The sequence below is a fragment of the Hoplias malabaricus genome, chromosome 5 (assembly GCF_029633855.1).
Source record: "Hoplias malabaricus isolate fHopMal1 chromosome 5, fHopMal1.hap1, whole genome shotgun sequence".
Classification (NCBI taxonomy): domain Eukaryota; kingdom Metazoa; phylum Chordata; class Actinopteri; order Characiformes; family Erythrinidae; genus Hoplias; species Hoplias malabaricus.
Genome location: NC_089804.1, coordinates 7382640 through 7402824, shown reverse-complemented (window position 1 = coordinate 7402824; position 20185 = coordinate 7382640). Strand labels below are relative to the sequence as shown.

The window sequence follows — 20185 nt, the reverse complement described above, 5'->3', positions numbered from 1 at the left end:
GGTCAGTATAGAGGATAACCTGCTGATGTCTGCATAGCAGACTGGGGTGTAATACCCAACTCGGGCAACTACACCGCTCTAGGAAAGATTCCTAACACTTTATTTGCCCACAACTTAAATATAATTACTTTTACATTTGCCCTGAATCACCAGAGCATCTGCCAAATACTCCAGATGTTATTGCACATTTTATAGTCCAAATTATATTTAATGATAAATTATTTTTTCCAATAGGCAATCTCAGGAAATGAATTAAAACTGTGCCCTTAATTTTTCCAGACATGGCCATATTCAAATGTTTTCCTTAAAAATCATGTTAATTCATTTTGACTGAAAAAAAATATTGATAATAATAATAATAATAATTAGATGGGAACCACAATATACAGGACTCTAGACTGTAAAACACATAATGCATATCATTTTCTTGAAATATTTACAACAATTCCACATAAATAACACCAACACAATTATTTCTAAAAGAAAAGAGGAAAAAATGTCTCCAGTGCAAAGTAAAAAAAAAAAAGAAAATTAGAAGTGAAAAAAGGAAAGAAAAACAATTCTAGAAAGTTGTTCAGGTCCCTGTGGCGACAGTCAATTTGTAAGTGACCGAGGCTTTGAAAAGAATGATCTGGTGAATGCTTGTACACTCTTTACCCTGCAGGATGACATTGTAAAAGTTCCAGTTAATATTTTCAAGGTCCACTTGTAAGTTACACATTACTTGTCACGAGTGTTCATACTATAACCTTACTGCCTGACCGGTTTAGAGATGAAAGTGTTTAAATTAGTCTCAGCTGTTCAAGTCATGTGATTTCTGACTTTGAAATTGAACTTGGTCCCAATTTGACTGATTTTGGGATCCACATGTGTGCTGTGTTATAAAAAAAATAAAGCCCCGACATAAATTGAATTATGAATTTTTAAGGAGACAATTTTAATTTTAAATTAATTTCAGTTTAACCTGTTTCTAAAAATGCAGTTTCTTTAAGTCAGGGACAGTCCGTTTATTTCTGTCAGTATATGACTCAAAACTAGGCATGCATTTTATAACCAAGGAATAACTCAAATCTCCTCAAATGTAGAAGATATTAATTAATGTGAGTTATAAGAAGGAAAAGTTAATGAGCAGCAAATAAGAGTTTCCAAACTGAATTCCAAAAATATCTTAAAGATTTTTATGAGTTGTGGACCAAGCCTGAAGTAGGTCCAGCAAAGAAGGGAAACTCAGATGGACTTGGGCTTGAGTTCTGGGCGGCCCCTTGAATCAAACTGAATCATTGTTGGGAAGAGAGTAGTTGGGGTGGTGGTGAGGTGCGAATTTAGAATTTGGGAGTGGTTTTATATGGTGTAGAATGATAGATAGGGTCCTCCCCCCAAACATTAGTTAATGCATAACTCCATTTATAGAGTTAGGACTCAACAAACAAAAAATCTGGTAGACCACCACTGTCACCATTAGATAAATAGTACATTAGTCTTTCATTTTAAAGTGAAAAAAGAATATCAAGCTCTGTTCTTGCTTCAGATCAGATCTGATAGGTTCTGTTCATGTTTCCATTGAGAGAAGTCTGTCTGGTTCCATTCCAAAAAGAAATACTGTAACATAAATAAAACATTAAAGTGTGTTTCTTTTTGTTGCTTTTCTGTAGTATTGCTAGCCTTTGCTGCCTGAGCGCATCAAGACAATTTGGAGGGCAACCACCTTGTCAGCTGTGCACATTGTGGTCCTTCTTTCGACCACTGTTGGTAGGATCTAAACACTGCATACAGGGGAAGACCGACAAGACCTGCCTTCACTGACCCACTTCTCAAGCCACCACAACTTGATCTTGTAAGGGTCGCTCAGACCCTTATGTCCTATCTCTCCGCTTGAAGAACTGACTGTTCACTTGCTGCCTAATATATCCCACACCTGGCAGGTGCCTTTATGATGAGAAAAATTAATGTTATTCATTTATAATTGATTTTATTTGGGTGTGTTTTCTGCTTTGTGCGTTTCTTGAAATTGATAAATAAGTTGGACTCAGTGGCCATTTGGACTGGGACTCAAATAGTTGAAAACGTTGAAAACATATTTGCACAGTACTTCATATAATAGAAATCATTTGTATTTCTCTAATAGTGGACGTGTTGATCATAATATAGCACCTCCCTAATATGGGAAACATTGTGTATTACAGGGATCTATAAATTGTATTTGAAAACAACTCTATTAATGCAGGCCCTGATTAAAAAAATCTTAAATGTTTGTGTGTGCATTTGTAGAATTTTAGGGAAACAATTTTAGCCAGTAATTCCTGTATTTGTCTTCTTAGATATATTACAGGGCGGCACGGTGGCGCAGCAGGTAGTGTTGCAGTCACACAGCTCCAGGGGCCTGGAGGTTGTGGGTTTGATTCCAGCTCCGGGTGACTGTCTGTGAGGAGTTGGTGTGTTCTCCCCGTGTCCGCGTGGGTTTCCTCCGGGTGCTCCGGTTTCCTCCCACAGTCCAAAAACACACGTTGCAGGTGGATTGGCGACTCGAAAGTGTCCGAATGTGTGTGTGTCTGTGTTGCCCTGTGAAGGACTGGCGTCCCCTCCAGGGTGTATTCCCGCCTTGCGCCCGATGATTCCAGGTAGGCTCTGGACCCCCTGCGACCCTAAATTGGATAAGCGGTTACAGATAATGGATAGATGGATGGATATATTACATTCATTTATTCATTATCTGAAACCGCTTATCCAATTCAGGGTTGCGGTGGGTCCGGAGCCTACCCGGAATCACTGGGCGCAAGTCGGGAACACACACTGGAGGGGGCGCCAGTCCTTCAAAGGGCGACAAACACTCACATATTCACACTTTTGAGTTGTCAATCCACCAACATGTGTTTTTTGGACTGTGGGAGGAAAACAGTGCACCCAGAAGAAACCCACGCGGACACAGGGAGAACACACCAAACTCCTCACAGACTAGGAGCAGGACTCAAGCCCACAGCCTCCAGGTCCCTGGAGCTGTAACTGTGACACTACCTGCTGTGTCACCATGCCGCCCAGATACATTACATTTTAATATATTTAAAGAATAAATATAAACATTATAGGAAATGTAGAAACTTAAGGCTTTACTTCAGTTTGGTTGGATGATGTTTCTAGATGATTCTACCGCATCATTTTCAATTTACAAAAGGGTAAAAACCTCGTTAAAGGTATGTTACAGTATTGGGCGGCACGGTGGCGCAGCAGGTAGTGTCGCAGTCACACAGCTCCAGGGGCCTGGAGGTTGTGGGTTCGATTCCCGCTCTGGGTGACTGTCTGTGAGGAGTTGGTGTGTTCTCCCCGTGTCCGCGTGGGTTTCCTCCGGGTGCTCCGGTTTCCTCCCACAGTCCAAAAACACGTTGCAGGTGGATTGGCGACTCGAAAGTGTCCGTGAATGTGTATGTGTCTGTGTTGCCCTGTGAAGGACTGGCGTCCCCTCCAGGGTATATTCCTGCCTTGCGCCCGATGATTCCAGGTAGGCTCTGGACCCCCCGCGACCCTAAATTGGATAAGCGGTTACAGATAATGGATGTTCCAGTATTGGTAAAATTTTCACAGTGTTAAGAGCAACTGATGTGCATTATGTTGCAGACAACTGGAACTCTTGCTGGAAATATATTAAACATGAAGAACAAAGAAGTCACTTGATGTGTAGATGTTTCATTAAACGCATCCGACTGTGATTTTCCTCCAGTTTGCCAGTAGGCGGAGTGCTGGAGCATGATGTGTGTACTTTAATCTAGGCTGTTTATTTTCCCAACAAGCCCTCAGATGTGCCCGCATTAACCACGGGAAGACGAGATGAACAGAGAGCAAGAGAGAAAGGGAAAGGAATGCTTGTAAAGACGGCACTGATTTTCTGTGTGTTTTGATTGGCCTGATGATTCTGGGGGTTGCTTTTGGCGTCTCGAGGTCCTCACACGCTTCATTATTTAATCATAACCAAACAGGCCCTTGCCATCTTGAGACGGAGTGCTTTTCCATGCCATATGCTTGGGTGTGGCTATGATTTAGAGTTGCATTAATAACTGCTGATCATCATTGGTGTGAGTGAGTGATAGTGATCAGTAAGAAAGCAACAAACCATGATTTCCTGTGTAGTAAAACACACTGACGGAACCTATAACTTACAAGAGTCACAGGACATGCTTTTTGCATCAGATCTGTGTGCGTGTGTTTTCCATATGCAGCATACTGAAATCACACAAGCCACTTTCATCATTTCACACTGCATAATAACAAACTCATAATTACCCCTCCAAGGTTTCCAAGGCTTTATCACTTTGAAACACAAAGTCCCATTTTTTTTTTCACTTAAACCTGAGAAAATAACAACTTTAATCTTTTAACTTTCAGAGAGACACTGCACACTTGCTTCAGGGAAAAAAATAAATAAATTCTGCATGCATTTCAGTATGTCCTTCCACTGTGAGATGACTAACCACACCGGGTCTGAAAAGTTGTGTGGCTGTCAAGAAGCAGAATATAGAATTATAAAAACTAAAAGTAATGTCAAATCAGTTATTAATTCTGACAGTAAGTTGTAGTATTTGGCTGACGTAAAGCAAACACTACACATTTCACCATTAAATTTTCATCCAGTGACAGGTTTCCTACTCTTTTATAAAGTCAATGGGTAAACCCAGAACAAAGTAACACTACAGTGTTATATATACAGCATTTTCAAAATTATTATTTCACAAAGTGTAAAGCAGTCTCCCTTTTCAGGAGGACTGTGGATCAAAATACTGAGTTTATTTAGATTTTTTACATAAATGTAGTCATAGATAAAGCTCAGTGAGAACATGTGATACAGATAAACGCCTTGTTCTGAAGTTTGTAGATGTCTGTTCATTCAGTGGTTTTTTTCAGAAATCAGGGATATTTATTGGGAGTTTCTCCCTCTTTGTTGCAGTAGCAGCCTCTTCTCGTCTGGGAAGTCTGTACACTTGGAAAGAGTGGTGAGGGGAGATCAGGCACTGATGTTGGTTGGTTAGGTCTGGATCACAAACACCCCATATATAACTGATGGTGGTCCAGAATCATGGCCCACTGCTTCACAGGCCAGTGTTGTGGGGTTTTATACCCTCTAGTCAGCACCTGGAATTGGGCATGGCTAAGAATTGCTCATGCATGGTGTCTCTGCAGTGTCTTTTCCACTATTGAATTGTATTGAATTGAACATTACTAAAGGACTGTATGAATTATGGAACACATATGGATATGTATTTTTAGGACCCACCACAATTCTGAGCAGGGTGAAGTAGTTACAGAAGACGAATTTAAATATATGCTTAAACAATAATAATGAACAATACCCACCTATATCTTCCTGTAAGTTTCATCTTGTGAAGAACACCCGCCACACACTGTTTTCTGTGTTTTGTTTTCTTTCTTTTTTTTTGTGTATGAGGTAATAATATAAAATATAAGCTGGTCCCTAGCGGGTCTTAAAATTTAGCCAAAATATAAAAGCCATGAGTTTAAAACATGGATCAGTATATCTTGTAGCTGTATATTTTCTGTATGACTTTCTGTTGCAATTTTGGTCCACTGTTCTTTACAATGTTGCTTCAGTTCATTGAGCTTTGTTGGCATTCATTCATCCCCAGATCTTTAATGGTCCTGCCACAGCATTTCACCTGGGTACAGGTCTGGTCTTTGACTGAGCCATTGCAATTCATTGGTTCTGTCCTTTTTCAGCCATTCTGTTGTAAATTTTCTGGTGTGCTTGGAATCATTGTCCTGTCGTACAACCCAATTTCAAGCAAGTTTTAGCCGTCAGATAAATGCCCCCATGTTTAACTCTGGAATACTTTGGTATACAGACGGATTGATCAAAGACCAAATTAGCAGCTACGCAGTGGAGCACATAACCTGGGTTTGTTTGGCGTTTACTTTGGAGTTCCTGAATTCTCCTAAAAAGTAACCTAACTCTGGGTTAGCTGCTGCTGCTGCTCAAGTAAACACAACGTCTAGTCAATTAGTTTCATATTTAATGTTAAACAAGATTGCACTCTAACCTGAATTGCTGCCCCATTCCACCTTACATAGTGCAGCAGGTTACATTTTGACACCCTGTGCTGTAATTGATGTATAATTGAGTGCTTTTTCCCCCACATTAAACTGAGGTTCTGAGACTCGTTCCACCTTAAACAAAGCTTGACAACGGTTTTCTGCTCCTTCTGCTGTTCCACCTTAAATGGTTTAGATTCAAACACACTTTTTGTTGTGTTCTAGAAGCTTTGTTTATCTGAAGATAAAACGTAATCCAACAATCACTGTTTCAATTTCACATGATGCATTTACATCTTTACATAAGACAGAATTTTCATTTATGTTTCTTTAACACTTAATTTTTCTTTAACACTTATTTAAAGGATAAATTATTTTATTTAAAATTAATTAAAATATTAACAGTTAGATATGACAATTGATAATGTCTTCATTTCAGTGTTTGCCACAGAGACTGGAATTGCAACGTTAAACACTAAAAACCACTTCTTGTAAAGTATCTAAGATGCTACAGGTTAGGGCTGCAACTAATGATTATTTTGTTAATCGATTAATCTGTCGATTATTTTTTCGATTAATCGATTATTAATCAGATAAAATGGAAGACAAGCCAAATTTGGTTTCCTGTCTGTTACTAGCATATTCAGGATACAATCAGTGAAAACAGCTGCTTGCTGTGGTGTGGAGATCTTCTTCAAAACATAGTCAGCAATGCTGGGCTGTTTTTATCTGAGGTGAGAGAGAAAGTGTAGATATGGACATACACCTTTTTTTAAGTTAATAACTACTGATCTAAAATGCAGGCAAATTGAAATTACATAAATGGATATTGGGTGATGATGCCATGTGCTGAGAATAAAAGGGAAATTTCATCTAACACATGATCAGATATCGTTAAGATATTTAAGATTTTAGAGAACTAATGTTGTAATTGTATAAGGAACACACAACCTACCATTATTAAAAATTAGCGTTTACATGAAGAATTAACCCAACCATTACATTAATTTTATATTTATCAATATTTAACACAGTGTATGTAATGTAATATACACTTCTAATGTAATATACACTTGGCTGTGATACTCAAACACTAACACGCAATGCCAGTCAGAAAAGACCTTGAAAAGGGCTTTAAATGTATTATTTTAAAACATTTTTGAATTGATATTTTTTTTAACTCTGAATGTAACTGCCGCCACATTTAAGGTGGAACGGAAAACTCGCTAAATACAAGAGTGATATAAAATAACTAAAAATGAGACATCTTGTTGAACTACTCTAGCAGACTCTAGTGACACTGAGTGAGAGAAAAACTAACATCGCTAAAATTAAAACGTCGCTTGACTAAAACTACAGTTTGTTTTGGAACTGCTGGTCGAGCTGACACATTTAAGGTGGAAGAGAAAACTCGGGGGGAAGCTAAGGCTTGTTCGCTAAACGCGAGTGTAATATCAAGAAAACAAATGTTGTTTAACTACTCTAGCAGGCTCTAGTAACATTGAGTGAGAGAAAAAGTAGAATTAACTTACTATACTTCATCTCTTTCTCACATAGCTCCAACAGGATTCATTTTCAGATGCTCATGCAGTGATGTTGTGCTGCCGTGCCATGCGAGATCAGCTGTGCACATTTTGCACCTAACGCTGTTCCTTGAAGGCGTTAATGTAAAGTGTTCCAATACTTTTCATGACTTGGGTCGTACATTTTTCTCTCTGCTTGTGCTAACATTATCCTCTGCTGTGACCGCCTCCGCCATTTTCAAACCCTTCTTCCAGAGTTCGTCACGTGTAGCAACTGTACCTATGTGTATAATAACTTAGACCCAACTAATCGATTATTACATTAGTTGCCAACTATTTTAACAATCGATTTTAATCGATTAGTTGTTGCAGCCCTACTACAGGTGTTCTGGAACTGAAGGAGATTGGTGTGGAGTTGTGATGTTATTCACACACATTCTGCAGAAAACCCAGCCTCAAGTTTACCACATACTTTCTGCTTAAATACATGGATTTAAAAGTTAAAATGACCATTTCTAATTTCTCTATAAATCATCCATATGCACAAAAGAGTAGCAAGTGGGGACATTAATGTAAGAGCAGACTTGACGAAAGGAAAATATATTTCATTTATTTAATTTTGCCTTTAATTTTTTGGCTTGGCAAAAATAGATTTTTTTTCTTCTTCATGTTGTGTATCTACTATTATATTTTATTTATATTTATTATTAAAATAAATATTTTAATATTTATTAAAAACATTTATTATTTAATGTTATTACGTTCATTTTTAAATGTATTATAAATGTATTTATTACTAAAAGGATTGAAATGCTGCAATAAATTATTCTATAAATATTCTGTCTTTATATATATTTTCAAATAAACCAAATAATCTATTTAAATTGTAACTGACAGAGGAGCTGATTATTCCTTGTTATATAATTGTTGCAGCCCTAATGAGTGCTCAGGTCATGTGGAAATAAACAAGCAAACATTATCAACCATCCACCATGTGTATGAGGTCTTTGATATGATGTTGACAAGCTGTCTTTGGTTTATGTTGATACACTGTGTTTGGTTTTCACCAAATGTGGCACTGTGCATTATGGCATTATACTTTGGTCTCATCTGTTTTCTCTTGGCCATCCTTCCAGACAAGCCATACTTGTTAAGTATTTTTCTAAATGTTTTGTAACGAATAAGATCATTTAGCATGCTAACTGGGCTCTTTAATATCTGAGAAGTAGCTCTTGGTCCTTGGTCTGATATTGGGGTGAATTTGCTGGAAAGACCACTTGTGGGAAGGGTAACAACTGTTTTTAATGTTTTCCACTTGTGAATAATCTTTCTCACTTTAGAACAATGGACTTCACGCTGTTTGGAAACGGCCTTATGACGCTTGCCACATTGATGTGCAGTAACAGTTGCTTCTCCAAAGTCATTAGTTTTGTCTTTCCTTTGTCCTTGTCATTGTGTCAACACACACCTGAATGTTCCAGACCAGCAAACTGTCAAACATTCTGCTTTTATAGAGGTGCGGTGATGAGTAAATTAGGGGAATGTGATCAGAAGAACCTGGCTGCGACTTTACACTCAATTCCTGTGTTGGTCTAGTTTTTGTTAAGACAATAATGACATTGTGTAATTTGTCACATGCTGTTTTTCATCTAAGTTTGTATTTATATAACTTTACATTTAAGACCTTCTAAGGGTCAAATATATTTTATACATGACTCTAATTTTACAAGGACGGGATAAACAAAAAGCAGGAGCTAATTTGTTCCAAAGGAAAAAAAAAAACAGCCATGTGCGCTCGCTAAGCAGCCAAAGACAGCTCACTAATCAGTCATCCGACTGCGCACATCCTAAACAATACGACAAACAAGGACATTTTGAGCCGACTCGTCCCACTCGTAACGGTCAACCACAGTGTGCTAAGTTTGGCTCTTTCTCTTTGTTTAGGCTCAACCAGTGTGTGTGTGTGTGTGTGTGTGTGTGTGTGTGAATTAGGGTTAAAGGCAGCGTGGCCACATCCCGTGTTGGTAGCCAGGCCTAACTGCCAGGGATGTGTGGATTTGGCAAAACAAGCTAGCTCTCTCTCTCTCTCTCTCTCTCTCTCTCTCTCTCTCTCTCTCTCTCTCTCTCTGTGTGTGTGTGTGCAGGGAGGGGGATGCCACTACTCACTGAGCACCAAACAGACATGAACAGGGGAACTGAAACCTGTCCATTACTGCCAGCAACATGAGAACATACTAGAACACTGAAGAGATTGCAAGAGGTTCTCAGTAGTTGGCAGGGATCATATAAAGCTTGTTTGTTTTTAGCTTTTTATGTACTCCTCTCCTAATGACACAGAGTTTGTAAAAGTCTCCATAGAAAAGCATTAAAATGAGACACTCATTACTTATTGCAGCAAAAGGGAGAAAACATTCCCTGATTCAGGAAAAATGGTGAATGAGTAGCTTTCTACAAAACCTTGAGAATGTACTATTTCTTTCATATTTTCTATTTGTGTAATTGGGTTTATTGATTAATCATGACAGGCCACACACACACACACACACTCACACGGGGGGTGGGGGGAGAGAGAGAGAGACCCTAACCCTAGCGTTAATATTTGCCATCACCTGTTGCACCTGTCTACCTCTTTCTATGTCTGTCAGTCATGGGCTGGACTTCTAACATCCCCTCTATAGAGTTTTTGACTTAATATCACTGACCCTTGACTGCTGCCATCCCCCTCACCCCCACCACACACACACACACACCACCGAAAGTATTCTTTCTCTTGTTACTTTCTCTTTTTTAATCTCTACTTTAGTTTTGTTCACCTTTTACTACAGTCTCATTATTGCACTTTCACCTCTCTCTCTCTCTCTCTCTCTCTCTCTCTCTCTCTCTCAAGGCTGTTGTCACCTTAGCTGAGTATGACGAACTCAGTGGCTATTTTTGGACTGCTCAACGTTTCTCTCTTTTTTTTTTTTTTTTTTCTTGTTCTTTCTTTTTTCCGGAACACATTGTGAGTGGTGTGGTCTGCTCTTCCTGAGTCCTCTTCAGTCAGAGACCCCTCAGTCCTGAGGTGTGATATTCACTCAGAAACAGTCACATGATAATGTTGCTGCATTTTTTACAACTCTTAATAAACAAGTGAGGATGAATACATCACATGTACGAGTGTATCTGAAAAGTTTGAACACAGCTGGCCAAATGTTTTCACTTCTAAATCTTTAAGATCAAACCATTTTTGTTTGATTTTATTTAGAAAAACCTTTGGCACAAAAAAGCAACATTATGGCATTATAAGGCATAGACCTAGCTGCACACAAGCACTTACACAACATATGATAACATTTTACATGTGTTCTTATTATGATTTAAGTCTCTAAATAGTGTATTATAATGTATAATGCATATTGAAACCTGATTTTATGAAATGGAAAATTGTGTAATTTATGAAGTGGCAAGCAATTTATTAGAACAAATTTTAAGTAGCTATAAAACAAATATAAAATATTTATAAATACTTTATTTATCTTCTATTAAGATTCATAGAATGTGTTTGCATTATTTTCTTGCATATTAAGTTTATTAAATAAATAAATTAAAAAAACAACAAAGACAAACTTTTGCAATTTGATCAAGAGACGACTTAGCAGGTGAAATCCTCTTAAATCTAGTTATATATCTAATGTAAATGGGATTCTTGGAAGTATATACGATTATTGAAACTATTGCTAAAAATGTGTGGCTTGCTTTAAGCCGTTTTGTTGAGTATTTGGAGAATCATTTGACTTTTTTCAAAAATTAATGTGGGAAAAATGTTCAGTCATGTTCTTTAGATTAAATCCCTAAAGAAATAAGATGAATAACCTTAGGTTGTCCTTACACCATCTTCTAATGAGAAAGATCAGATATATTGTCTGGATTTAAGCTGTTTTTGTGTAATAATGCAGCTCAATGCCTATAAAAAGAATTGCACTGGGATTTTCAGTCTTTCTTTTCATTGGTGTCTCATGCTGATGTGCACAAGCCCCCTCTACAGTGTCAGTTCAAACTATTTCTGTCCACAAGTCCCTCCTACCTGTGGAAGGTGCAACATAAATGTACTCACTGACCTTAGAGGGAGACTCTGATTGGAAGACACTTGAGTCCTCATTTGCATACACAAAATTTCTGCCCTCTGATTGGTAGGTTAGTGAGTCAAGTAGCTCTAGGAGGGCGTCTGCTTCAGCCTTACTGTGTTCAGCACTGATCCATAACACAGCAGATTATTCTAGCTATAGTGAAAGAGGTTTTAGTTTTATTTTCAATGTGTGGATTTTCAGGCACCAAACAATAAATTTAAAAAATTGTCCAGTATTGTAAAGTATTTGCAATTATTTTTTAAATTCACTATAATCCAGTGCGTTTAGGACAAATGAGGAAGGCATGCATTTAAAGCTCTACCTTTTTTTATTTAAAATTTGAAGCTTCAAATCTGAGGGTTTAAAAATTAACCAGACCATAAAACCCAGTTTACATTTTACCTGGTTTACTCCAAGCCAACTGGTTAACTCAGGGACAATAAAGCAGTTCATTCTTGAGTTTATGTCTCATGTGAGCTGTAGTTTATGGGAGGAATAAAATAAAAAATAATGAACAATTACTTTTATTATTCTCATTTGCTGCTGTTTGCTGATTTACTACTCCTTTAAGTACTAAAATATACATTTTATTCCTGCAATTTGGTGTCTTTCTCAGTGGTGTCACTGTACAACATGTGGTAGCGGTATAGAATTTAAAGTATTTTTTTAAGAATGGTGTCAGAATATTTTTTTTTTTAAGTTTACAGAGTTTCTCTTGAGACCAGCTCTCAACTACGGGTGCCTCTCTGTTTTTCTTGGTACAGAGAGGGTTAAACGTGAACACAGGAGACTGACCTCTGACCTTCGGGCCAAAGGAATGTGAAAACCCTTTAATCTCAAAACAAAACGTCAGATGCACTTGTGGAGCCTATATGCACTTCCAGATCCACACTCTGGGTCAGACTTGTCTCCATAGAGACTCCCCAACACTTTCACACAAACTACAGTGCTGAAATGTATTCTTATGAGTAAAAATTAAATGTACAAACAAAAAATAGATGTCAGGAAAGGTAGATTTTTCCTCTCTGGGCAAGAAAAATAAAAAAAAAGGAAATATCAAAGTTGTATTAAGTTAGGTTAAAGGAAAATACAGAACACACACAAGGGGGGTGGCATAATGGTTATAGAATTAGAATATCTCAACAGACTGGGGCAAAAAGTACTGTTTACTGAGTTTACTTATTATGCTACTTATTAAGTCGAATAACTAATATAGTAAGACCATCCCCTCTCTGAAGATGATTGCATGCAATTTTAAACGTGAAAATAGGGATTAATGCCCAGTGTGAGAAACACAGTCCATGTGTTCTACAATTTAATGAAATAAATTTTACAAAATGTTTGTAGAACTCTACGCAAAAGAATGGAAAACAGGTCAGATAAATGTAAACATCAGGGTTCTGCTTTAAACTGTGCTAAGTAGTGAACTATTTGCTTTGTGGCTGTTTAAAATGCTAATGTGCTGAGAGTGTAATAAAACGCTGTGTCTGTTTGAAGCTGTATTAGATGTTTATTATGGGGAGCCTGCACTCTGAGGTTTATCACAGAACTGCACCATCTGTTGCAGGGCAAATTAAATAAGCCGCCATTATACTGACACACAGTGGCCTGGATGTATCAGAGATTCTGTACTCAATATGGCCACCCCCCACATGAAGAACACACTCTGATTAACATATATTACAAAGAAATGCAACATGAACTGCGTTCAAAAATTTCACATAATTTTATTATTTTATTTATTTAGGTAATTATTGTTTGGCATTTTGGTGCTAAAAAGTATTGCTTTGTAACAAATTAAAAATAATTAACAATTGTTTTACAGTATTTGCTGTTTGACAGTGGGATATGTGTAATCTAGATTGGTTTAGCTGGGGGTCTTTGTGGGTGAAGTGTTACAATGTACATGTACCTTTTTGTGTGAGAAAGAGAGGTGGTAGAAGTTAGTAAACATCTATCTGCCTATCTGCAGCATGACGGATGGGATATGTGTTGGTGTGTGTGTGTGTGTGTGTGTATGATGATGAGCCATAACAATGGGGTAGAGCCCCCTGGTGGGGCTGAAAGAGATGAGTGTCACCCCTCTGTACCTCCCCTCCGCAGAGTTCTGCACCACAGCTGTCAGGTCCTTAATTCCATACAGATATAATCACACACAGACACATGCATACAGACACACACACACACACACATACATACACACACACACACACACACAGGATTTCTACTGCTATTTGAGTGCTGCTTCATATAATATGCTAAGTTTTCTATTAGGATTAGGCAGTAAACATGAATATTCGGACTAAAAATAACCGCTTAAACGTTACAGTTTATGAGATTTTAAGATCAGAATATCAGATGCTAAGGGCACAGTTCTGATATATAGGCTTCCAGTACGGCCTGGAAAGCTGATCAAAACTAAAGTTTTCCTGGTTGCTCCATGGTGGCAAAAACATAACACCAGAAATCTTATGTTTAAAATGGATGTACATAGGCTTCATCTTGGGTCTGCATTTGTGAGTTTCTGAATAGTAAATTAGAATTTTTCATAGGTTCTGTAACACCATATGCTCTCATTTTTAAGAAATTTGAGATGCAAGAACGTTGGTTTGATTCCCACAACCGGCAGGAACATTGGGGATGGTGGGAGTGAAGGAACAGCACTGTCTACCTCCCTCAATCCATGGTTGAGGTGCATTTGAGCAAGGCACCGGACTCACAGCTGCCCCATGGGCACTGGGGGATGGCTGGCCATCACTCTGGGTGTATGTTCACAACCTCTAGTGCACTAGTGTGTGTGTGTGTGTTCACTGCCAAAGAGGGGGTAAATTCGGAAGACATATTTCATTGTATGTTGTACAGTGACAAATAATTGCACATTTCACATTTCATTTCATTTTAGATCTCCACCTGAGGGCAGTGTAGAACCTATTTTTGGTGAAAAGTTACAAACTAGCCTTGTTGCACTTGCAGCCTCAAACCCTTTGCTTGCATATGATCTCTCTCCCAAGTATCATACCACACTTTTTTGAAGACTATTATCCAGAATCCACTGTGTTCTTGTGATGTTTCACACATAACCCAATTATAAAGGTGTCCAAAATATCTCAATCCCAAACTGTTTGGTGATGTAAGTTAGTCACAGACACATTTGGGATGTGTAAAACAGTTTGTGTTTGTTTACGTTGTGCTAAGCGGGCTTAAAAAATACTGCTACATGGAGTAGGGCTGTGCCAAATCGTATCGTTCGCAATGATATCATCGTAATTTTTAAAACAATATAAAAAATCAATATCGTGATAATCGTGATATTCTGACTTGTTTACATAGTGATTCGGCACAGCAACTATTCTGTGTTTTGTTTTGTTATTTACTGTGACGTTTTAAGGTTAATTTTTGTATAATTGTTTACCTTTGCTGTTTATATGCACACAATTTTCTGCACTTTGTTTGTGTGGTAGATTTCTATGCTACATTATTGTTTTCTACAAAATCAGAATCTTGTTAAGTTAGTTTATGCAAATTTTTTTTTAATGTTTGTTACATTTGTAGTAAACTAAAACAGTTTAATAAATATATCCATGTAATACTATTGATATATATTAAATATATTTTATTTGCTGTAATTAATATTAGTATAACATTGATTTTGTTTCATTAGTGTGTTCGCCAAGAATATCGTTATTGGCAAAAAAAATCTGAAATATCATGATATTATTTTAAGGCCATATCGCCCACCCCTAACATGGAGCTTAAACAGTCTGACTGCTGTAGCTGAAGGCTGTTTATGTTCCTGTGTTGTCTTTAAGATTACAGAAGCCCTGATCCTGTTTTATAACACTGGCATACATGTACACACAGGCATGACAGAACATGTGTGTACACAGTCACACAATATTGAATTTTTCAAGGCCTCACTTGTTGCACTGAAACATTAACAGTGACTGAATAATTGCTGTGTAATAATAGTAAAACTTATTCATGTGTACATTAAAGGTCAAGATACTCTGTCCTTGTTTTGCCCATGGATTATAAATTAACGCTAACATTTCCATGTTGTGTTTTAGAGCAAACAAAATGAGCAGCACTAGCACCTACTCTGCCCCACCCACAGCTGTTGGGACTGGGTGAGAGAGACAGAGAAGCCCTATTTCTTTGGAAAGAAGTTGTAAATGAATAAAAGTGTAAGTAATGCACTTTCATTTTTTATCATTTAGACATTCTTTCTTCAGTGAACACGGTTTAAGCAAAGCTTCACATGTCTCTAACGTTGTCCATTGCAGATTCAAGAAGTGACAATCTAGAGTGTCTGAACTGCACACCACAACACACACGTGCCCCGTTACACCTCAACCCCAGGCAGAATCCAAGCAGGGCCTGAACGGCAGGGCAGCCACGGCCGAGTTTCAATGGCAACGGCACCCTAGGGCTGCCATGGCAGCAGCTGCCACCGATGCCCGCCTTCACATTACCGCACTGACACCGGAGGACGAGGATCGACGAGCCGCCGCCGGCAAACTGTTTGGAGGTCCAGCTCAAGTGAGGACGGAGAGAGAGAGAGAGCACGAGATAGAGAGGGCGAGGGAGACGGAGAAGCAGGAGAGAGTGAGCAGGAACGAGTGTTTGGTTTGTGGCACCCTCTTCAGTTCGCAGGACAAGTTGCGGCTCCACGCCTTCTGTCACACGGGAGAGAAACCTTTCCACTGTTCCCAGCCCCACTGCCCCAAGGCCTTCAGCTCCAAATATAAGCTCTATAGGTAAGGTCACTGCTTAAACCCTGCCAGTATCTGCCTGTATCTTTACAAGCAACAGCAAAGTGTAGGTCAAAAAATGTAGAGGCATCAGGGATAGATGTATAAAATCCTGGAAAAGATTTGTAGTGGGTAAAACCACAGCTCTTCATCTGGGGTTTAAGTCAATGGCTGGCAAACACACAATGCTATACAAATAGGGGCCCGTTCAGACAGAGTGATTTTTAACATAACCTTCACACCATGTCAGATGCAGGAAGAAATTGAAGCAGGAGCATTTCTAATAACTGCTGTAAACCCTAAGTTTACCCAATTCTACAGAAAAGTCAACAACACGGGGAGTTCCATTACCTTATTCAGGATCTAAAGCTGTTCCAAAGGTATTTTCGTAGGTCAGTGGAGGAGCTTGAGGCTCTGATTTTGCGTGTTGTTGCTCTCATTAAAACGATTTATATAATTTTTTAACCTCTAAACTTTTATAGTCAGAATGGTGCTTATACTACGAGCTTTTGTGTTCTGCTACAAACAAGACACAGTGTTCTGCCACCACCTTGATGCTCATTTTTGAGGTCTGCAACCATGACAACTGAGCTCTGATTGGTCAGCCTGAATATAACGCATAAATAGAACAGGTTCTAATTGAAAAATAGATGCAGTGTCGCAGTCCATCAGATTCAGACTCTATGTGAAAGACACCATTAATATATCTTCGCTGTCCAGTAGGGCTGTGCCGTACCGTATCGTTCGCAATGATATCATCATAATTTTTAAAATGGTTTTTAAAAGAGTCAATATCACAAAATCGTGATATTCTAACGTTTACCTAATGACATACGTTCTTTACATGAGTCGTTTAGGCACAGTGAGGTACTACTGTCCAGTGAAAAGCATGCATCTCCAAACATGGTAACTTTACAGAAGGAAAAACCTTTTCGCATGACACGATTCCAGTGTTACTAAATTCTGAGGTGCCCCCGATGAGACAAACAAATGCTATAAATGTAAAAGTAACCCGCAGCATGATTTTATATCAACTGAGTCTATATCATAAAGCTGTAAACATTCAAAGGCAGGAGAAAGACGCCTGGGGATGTAGTACCATACTCTAAATCTAAACATAACTCCAGGCAATTAAGCACTGCACATGCACAAGACCACTACTTTAGTATGATATTTAGTGTTTGCAAAAATGGTACCTAATAGCCCAAGGTTAGAATTGGTCAATTTTTTTAAACTTCCTAAAATCTTATTTCTACTTCCCACTGCAGGCATATGGCCACACACTCCCCGCAGAAGACCCATCAGTGCTCATTCTGTGAAAAGATGTTCCATCGCAAAGATCATTTGAAAAACCATCTACAGACCCATGACCCCAACAAAGAAGCCTTCAAGTGTGAAGAATGTGGCAAGCACTATAACACAAAGCTAGGCTACAAGCGCCACATAGCCATGCACTCTGCCACAGCAGGTGACCTGACCTGCAAGGTGTGTCTGCAGAGCTACGAGAGCACCCCTGCCCTTTTGGAACACCTCAAGAGCCACTCGGGCAAATCCTCGGGTGGCACAAAGGAGAAGAAACACCCGTGCGACCACTGTGACCGGCGCTTCTACACCCGCAAGGACGTTCGGCGGCACATGGTGGTCCACACGGGCCGCAAAGATTTTTTGTGCCAGTACTGTGCCCAGCGCTTCGGAAGGAAGGACCACCTCACCCGACACGTTAAAAAGAGCCACTCCCAGGAGCTGCTGAAGATCAAGACAGAACCACCAGATATGCTGGGTTTGCTCAGTTCTGGTTCTCCACCTTGTGCCGTGAAGGAAGAGCTAAGTCCTATGATGTGTAGCATGGGCCCCAACAAAGACCCCATGATGGCAAAGTCCTTCCGCAGCGGCACGCCTTTCCCCATGGGCATGTACAACCCTCACCACCTCCCGGCCATGTCCAATCCAGGAATGGGCCACCATCACTCCCTGGTTCCCGGACCGTTGTCTGCTGCTATGGGTATGGGTTGCCCCATGGAGCCTCCTTCAACCCTCCACCACCACCATTCTCATCATCACCATCATCACCATCCACACCATCACCACCCTTCCCCACCCCCACCACCCCAACACCAGCAACAGCCCCCTCTGCAACCCCAGCCCCCACAGCAACAGCACCCCCAACCGCCGCCCAAGTACCAGCTCGGATCTACCTCATACTTGCTGGAGAAGCCCCTGAAGGTGGAGATGGAGAGTTTCCTGATGGATTTACAGAGTGGCTTACCAGTTCCTCCGCCACCAGCGGACCCCCATACAGCTGCCTCACCGAACAAAGACGGTCTGGACCCTGCAGCCGGTCTTACAGATGACCTGTGCGGGGATCCTCTCCTGTCTAAGAGCCCTGCAGTCATTGCTGAATCCCTGTGTGCTGCTAACATGGACTTCTCTCACCTGCTGGGCTTCTTTCCGCTCAACTTGCCTCCTTACAGTGCCCCCATGAGTTCCGGAGGCCTGGTGATGGGCTACTCCACCTCCTCCACTGCCTCCTCTTCTTCCTCGTCATCGTTGGCTTCGGCGCCTTCGCACGCCGCCGAGCCTCACGCTGCCACAGCCGCAGTGCCTCTTACCTCTTTGCAACCTCAACCTCAGGAGCAGCCAGGCTCCGGCGGGGGTCTTGGACCCCTGCACCCACTTCCGCCAGTGTTCAGCTCCAGCCTCAGCACGACCACCCTGCCTCGCTTCCACCAAGCCTTTCAATGAGGCTCCCCACCCCACCCTGGCCTCGATCACCAGAGGCAGCTCAGGGCAGAGGAGCTTCAGGGCTCCCCCTAGGGGTGGGGCAATAAAAAAAGTAGACAAAAACACGAACACATAGAAGCCTTAATTTAAGCGCACAAAAGCTTTTGAATGAGCCTGGAGGAAATCCTTAATTTCTGAAAAGGAAGAAAAGCATAGGAAATGAGAATACCTTGGAGCTTTTATTTAGGCTTTCTGTCATGTACTTTGGTAAACCTCTCCCCTTCTTCCTATTTCTCACCATTTTCTAGTTAGGAGGCAGCATCAGCAGGCCTGAAGGCGTGGTACTGCATACTTTAAAAAGTAATAAGTAGGAAAAAAAAGGCAAAAAATTTGTAGAAAAGTAAAATGTCTTCTAAGACTAGAAAGAATAGTTTGAAGTGAGTAAGATTTTTTTTTTGCTCTTCCAAATGTGAGACCTAACTCGCTATATTGTCTTTATTCTATTAAGCATAAAAAAAAAAGTCAGGTAACATTCATTTGCCCTTAAACTAAAACCGTCTTTGCAGCCAGGAGTGGGAAAGAAAATTAGTGAAGGAATGAAGATTAATCTTTTATTTTATTTCTCAGCAGACACAGCCAAACAGGGTTTACATACATTTATATCCTACAAATATCAGTTCCTATAATGTCAAAGGCACAGTTATTTACACAATTTAAGTTGTGACACACTTAAGCATCAGCAGTTTGCCCATTTAATAGACTGATCCTATGTAAGTTTGTCCTGAAATGCATGGATAGTCCAGGTGTAAGTGGAAAGTAAAAGAAAAGAAAAACAGAAAGTCAGAAAAGAGGCAAATTAACTGCACACGCCTGCTTTTAAACACTGTGACCATTATCCAACCCCAAGGATAGTGAAAAACAAAAAAAATATAAAAACATCACAGGTTTACAGTATGACTCAAAAGAAGCACTTTGTTTACACCTGAAGGCACTTGAACTCTTCAGGTTTATGATGGTGACCCCCTGGCCCTCCCCTCTATCCCAGTAGGTG

The 20185-nt window shown here is 39.7% G+C and overlaps 1 protein-coding gene across 1 annotated transcript in view; it reads left to right on the top strand.

Moving 5' to 3' along the window:
• Positions 1-19155, top strand: part of plagl2 (pleiomorphic adenoma gene-like 2) — a 44794-nt gene extending 25639 nt beyond the window's left edge. Inside the window, exons 2-4 of the mRNA XM_066673136.1 lie at positions 15730-15846; positions 15946-16419; positions 17682-19155. Coding sequence (XP_066529233.1) covers positions 16097-16419; positions 17682-19155 — 1797 coding nt within the window. The 5' untranslated portion in view covers positions 15730-15846; positions 15946-16096. The remainder of the gene's footprint in view (positions 1-15729; positions 15847-15945; positions 16420-17681) is intronic.
• Positions 19156-20185: the final 1030 nt, after the last annotated feature.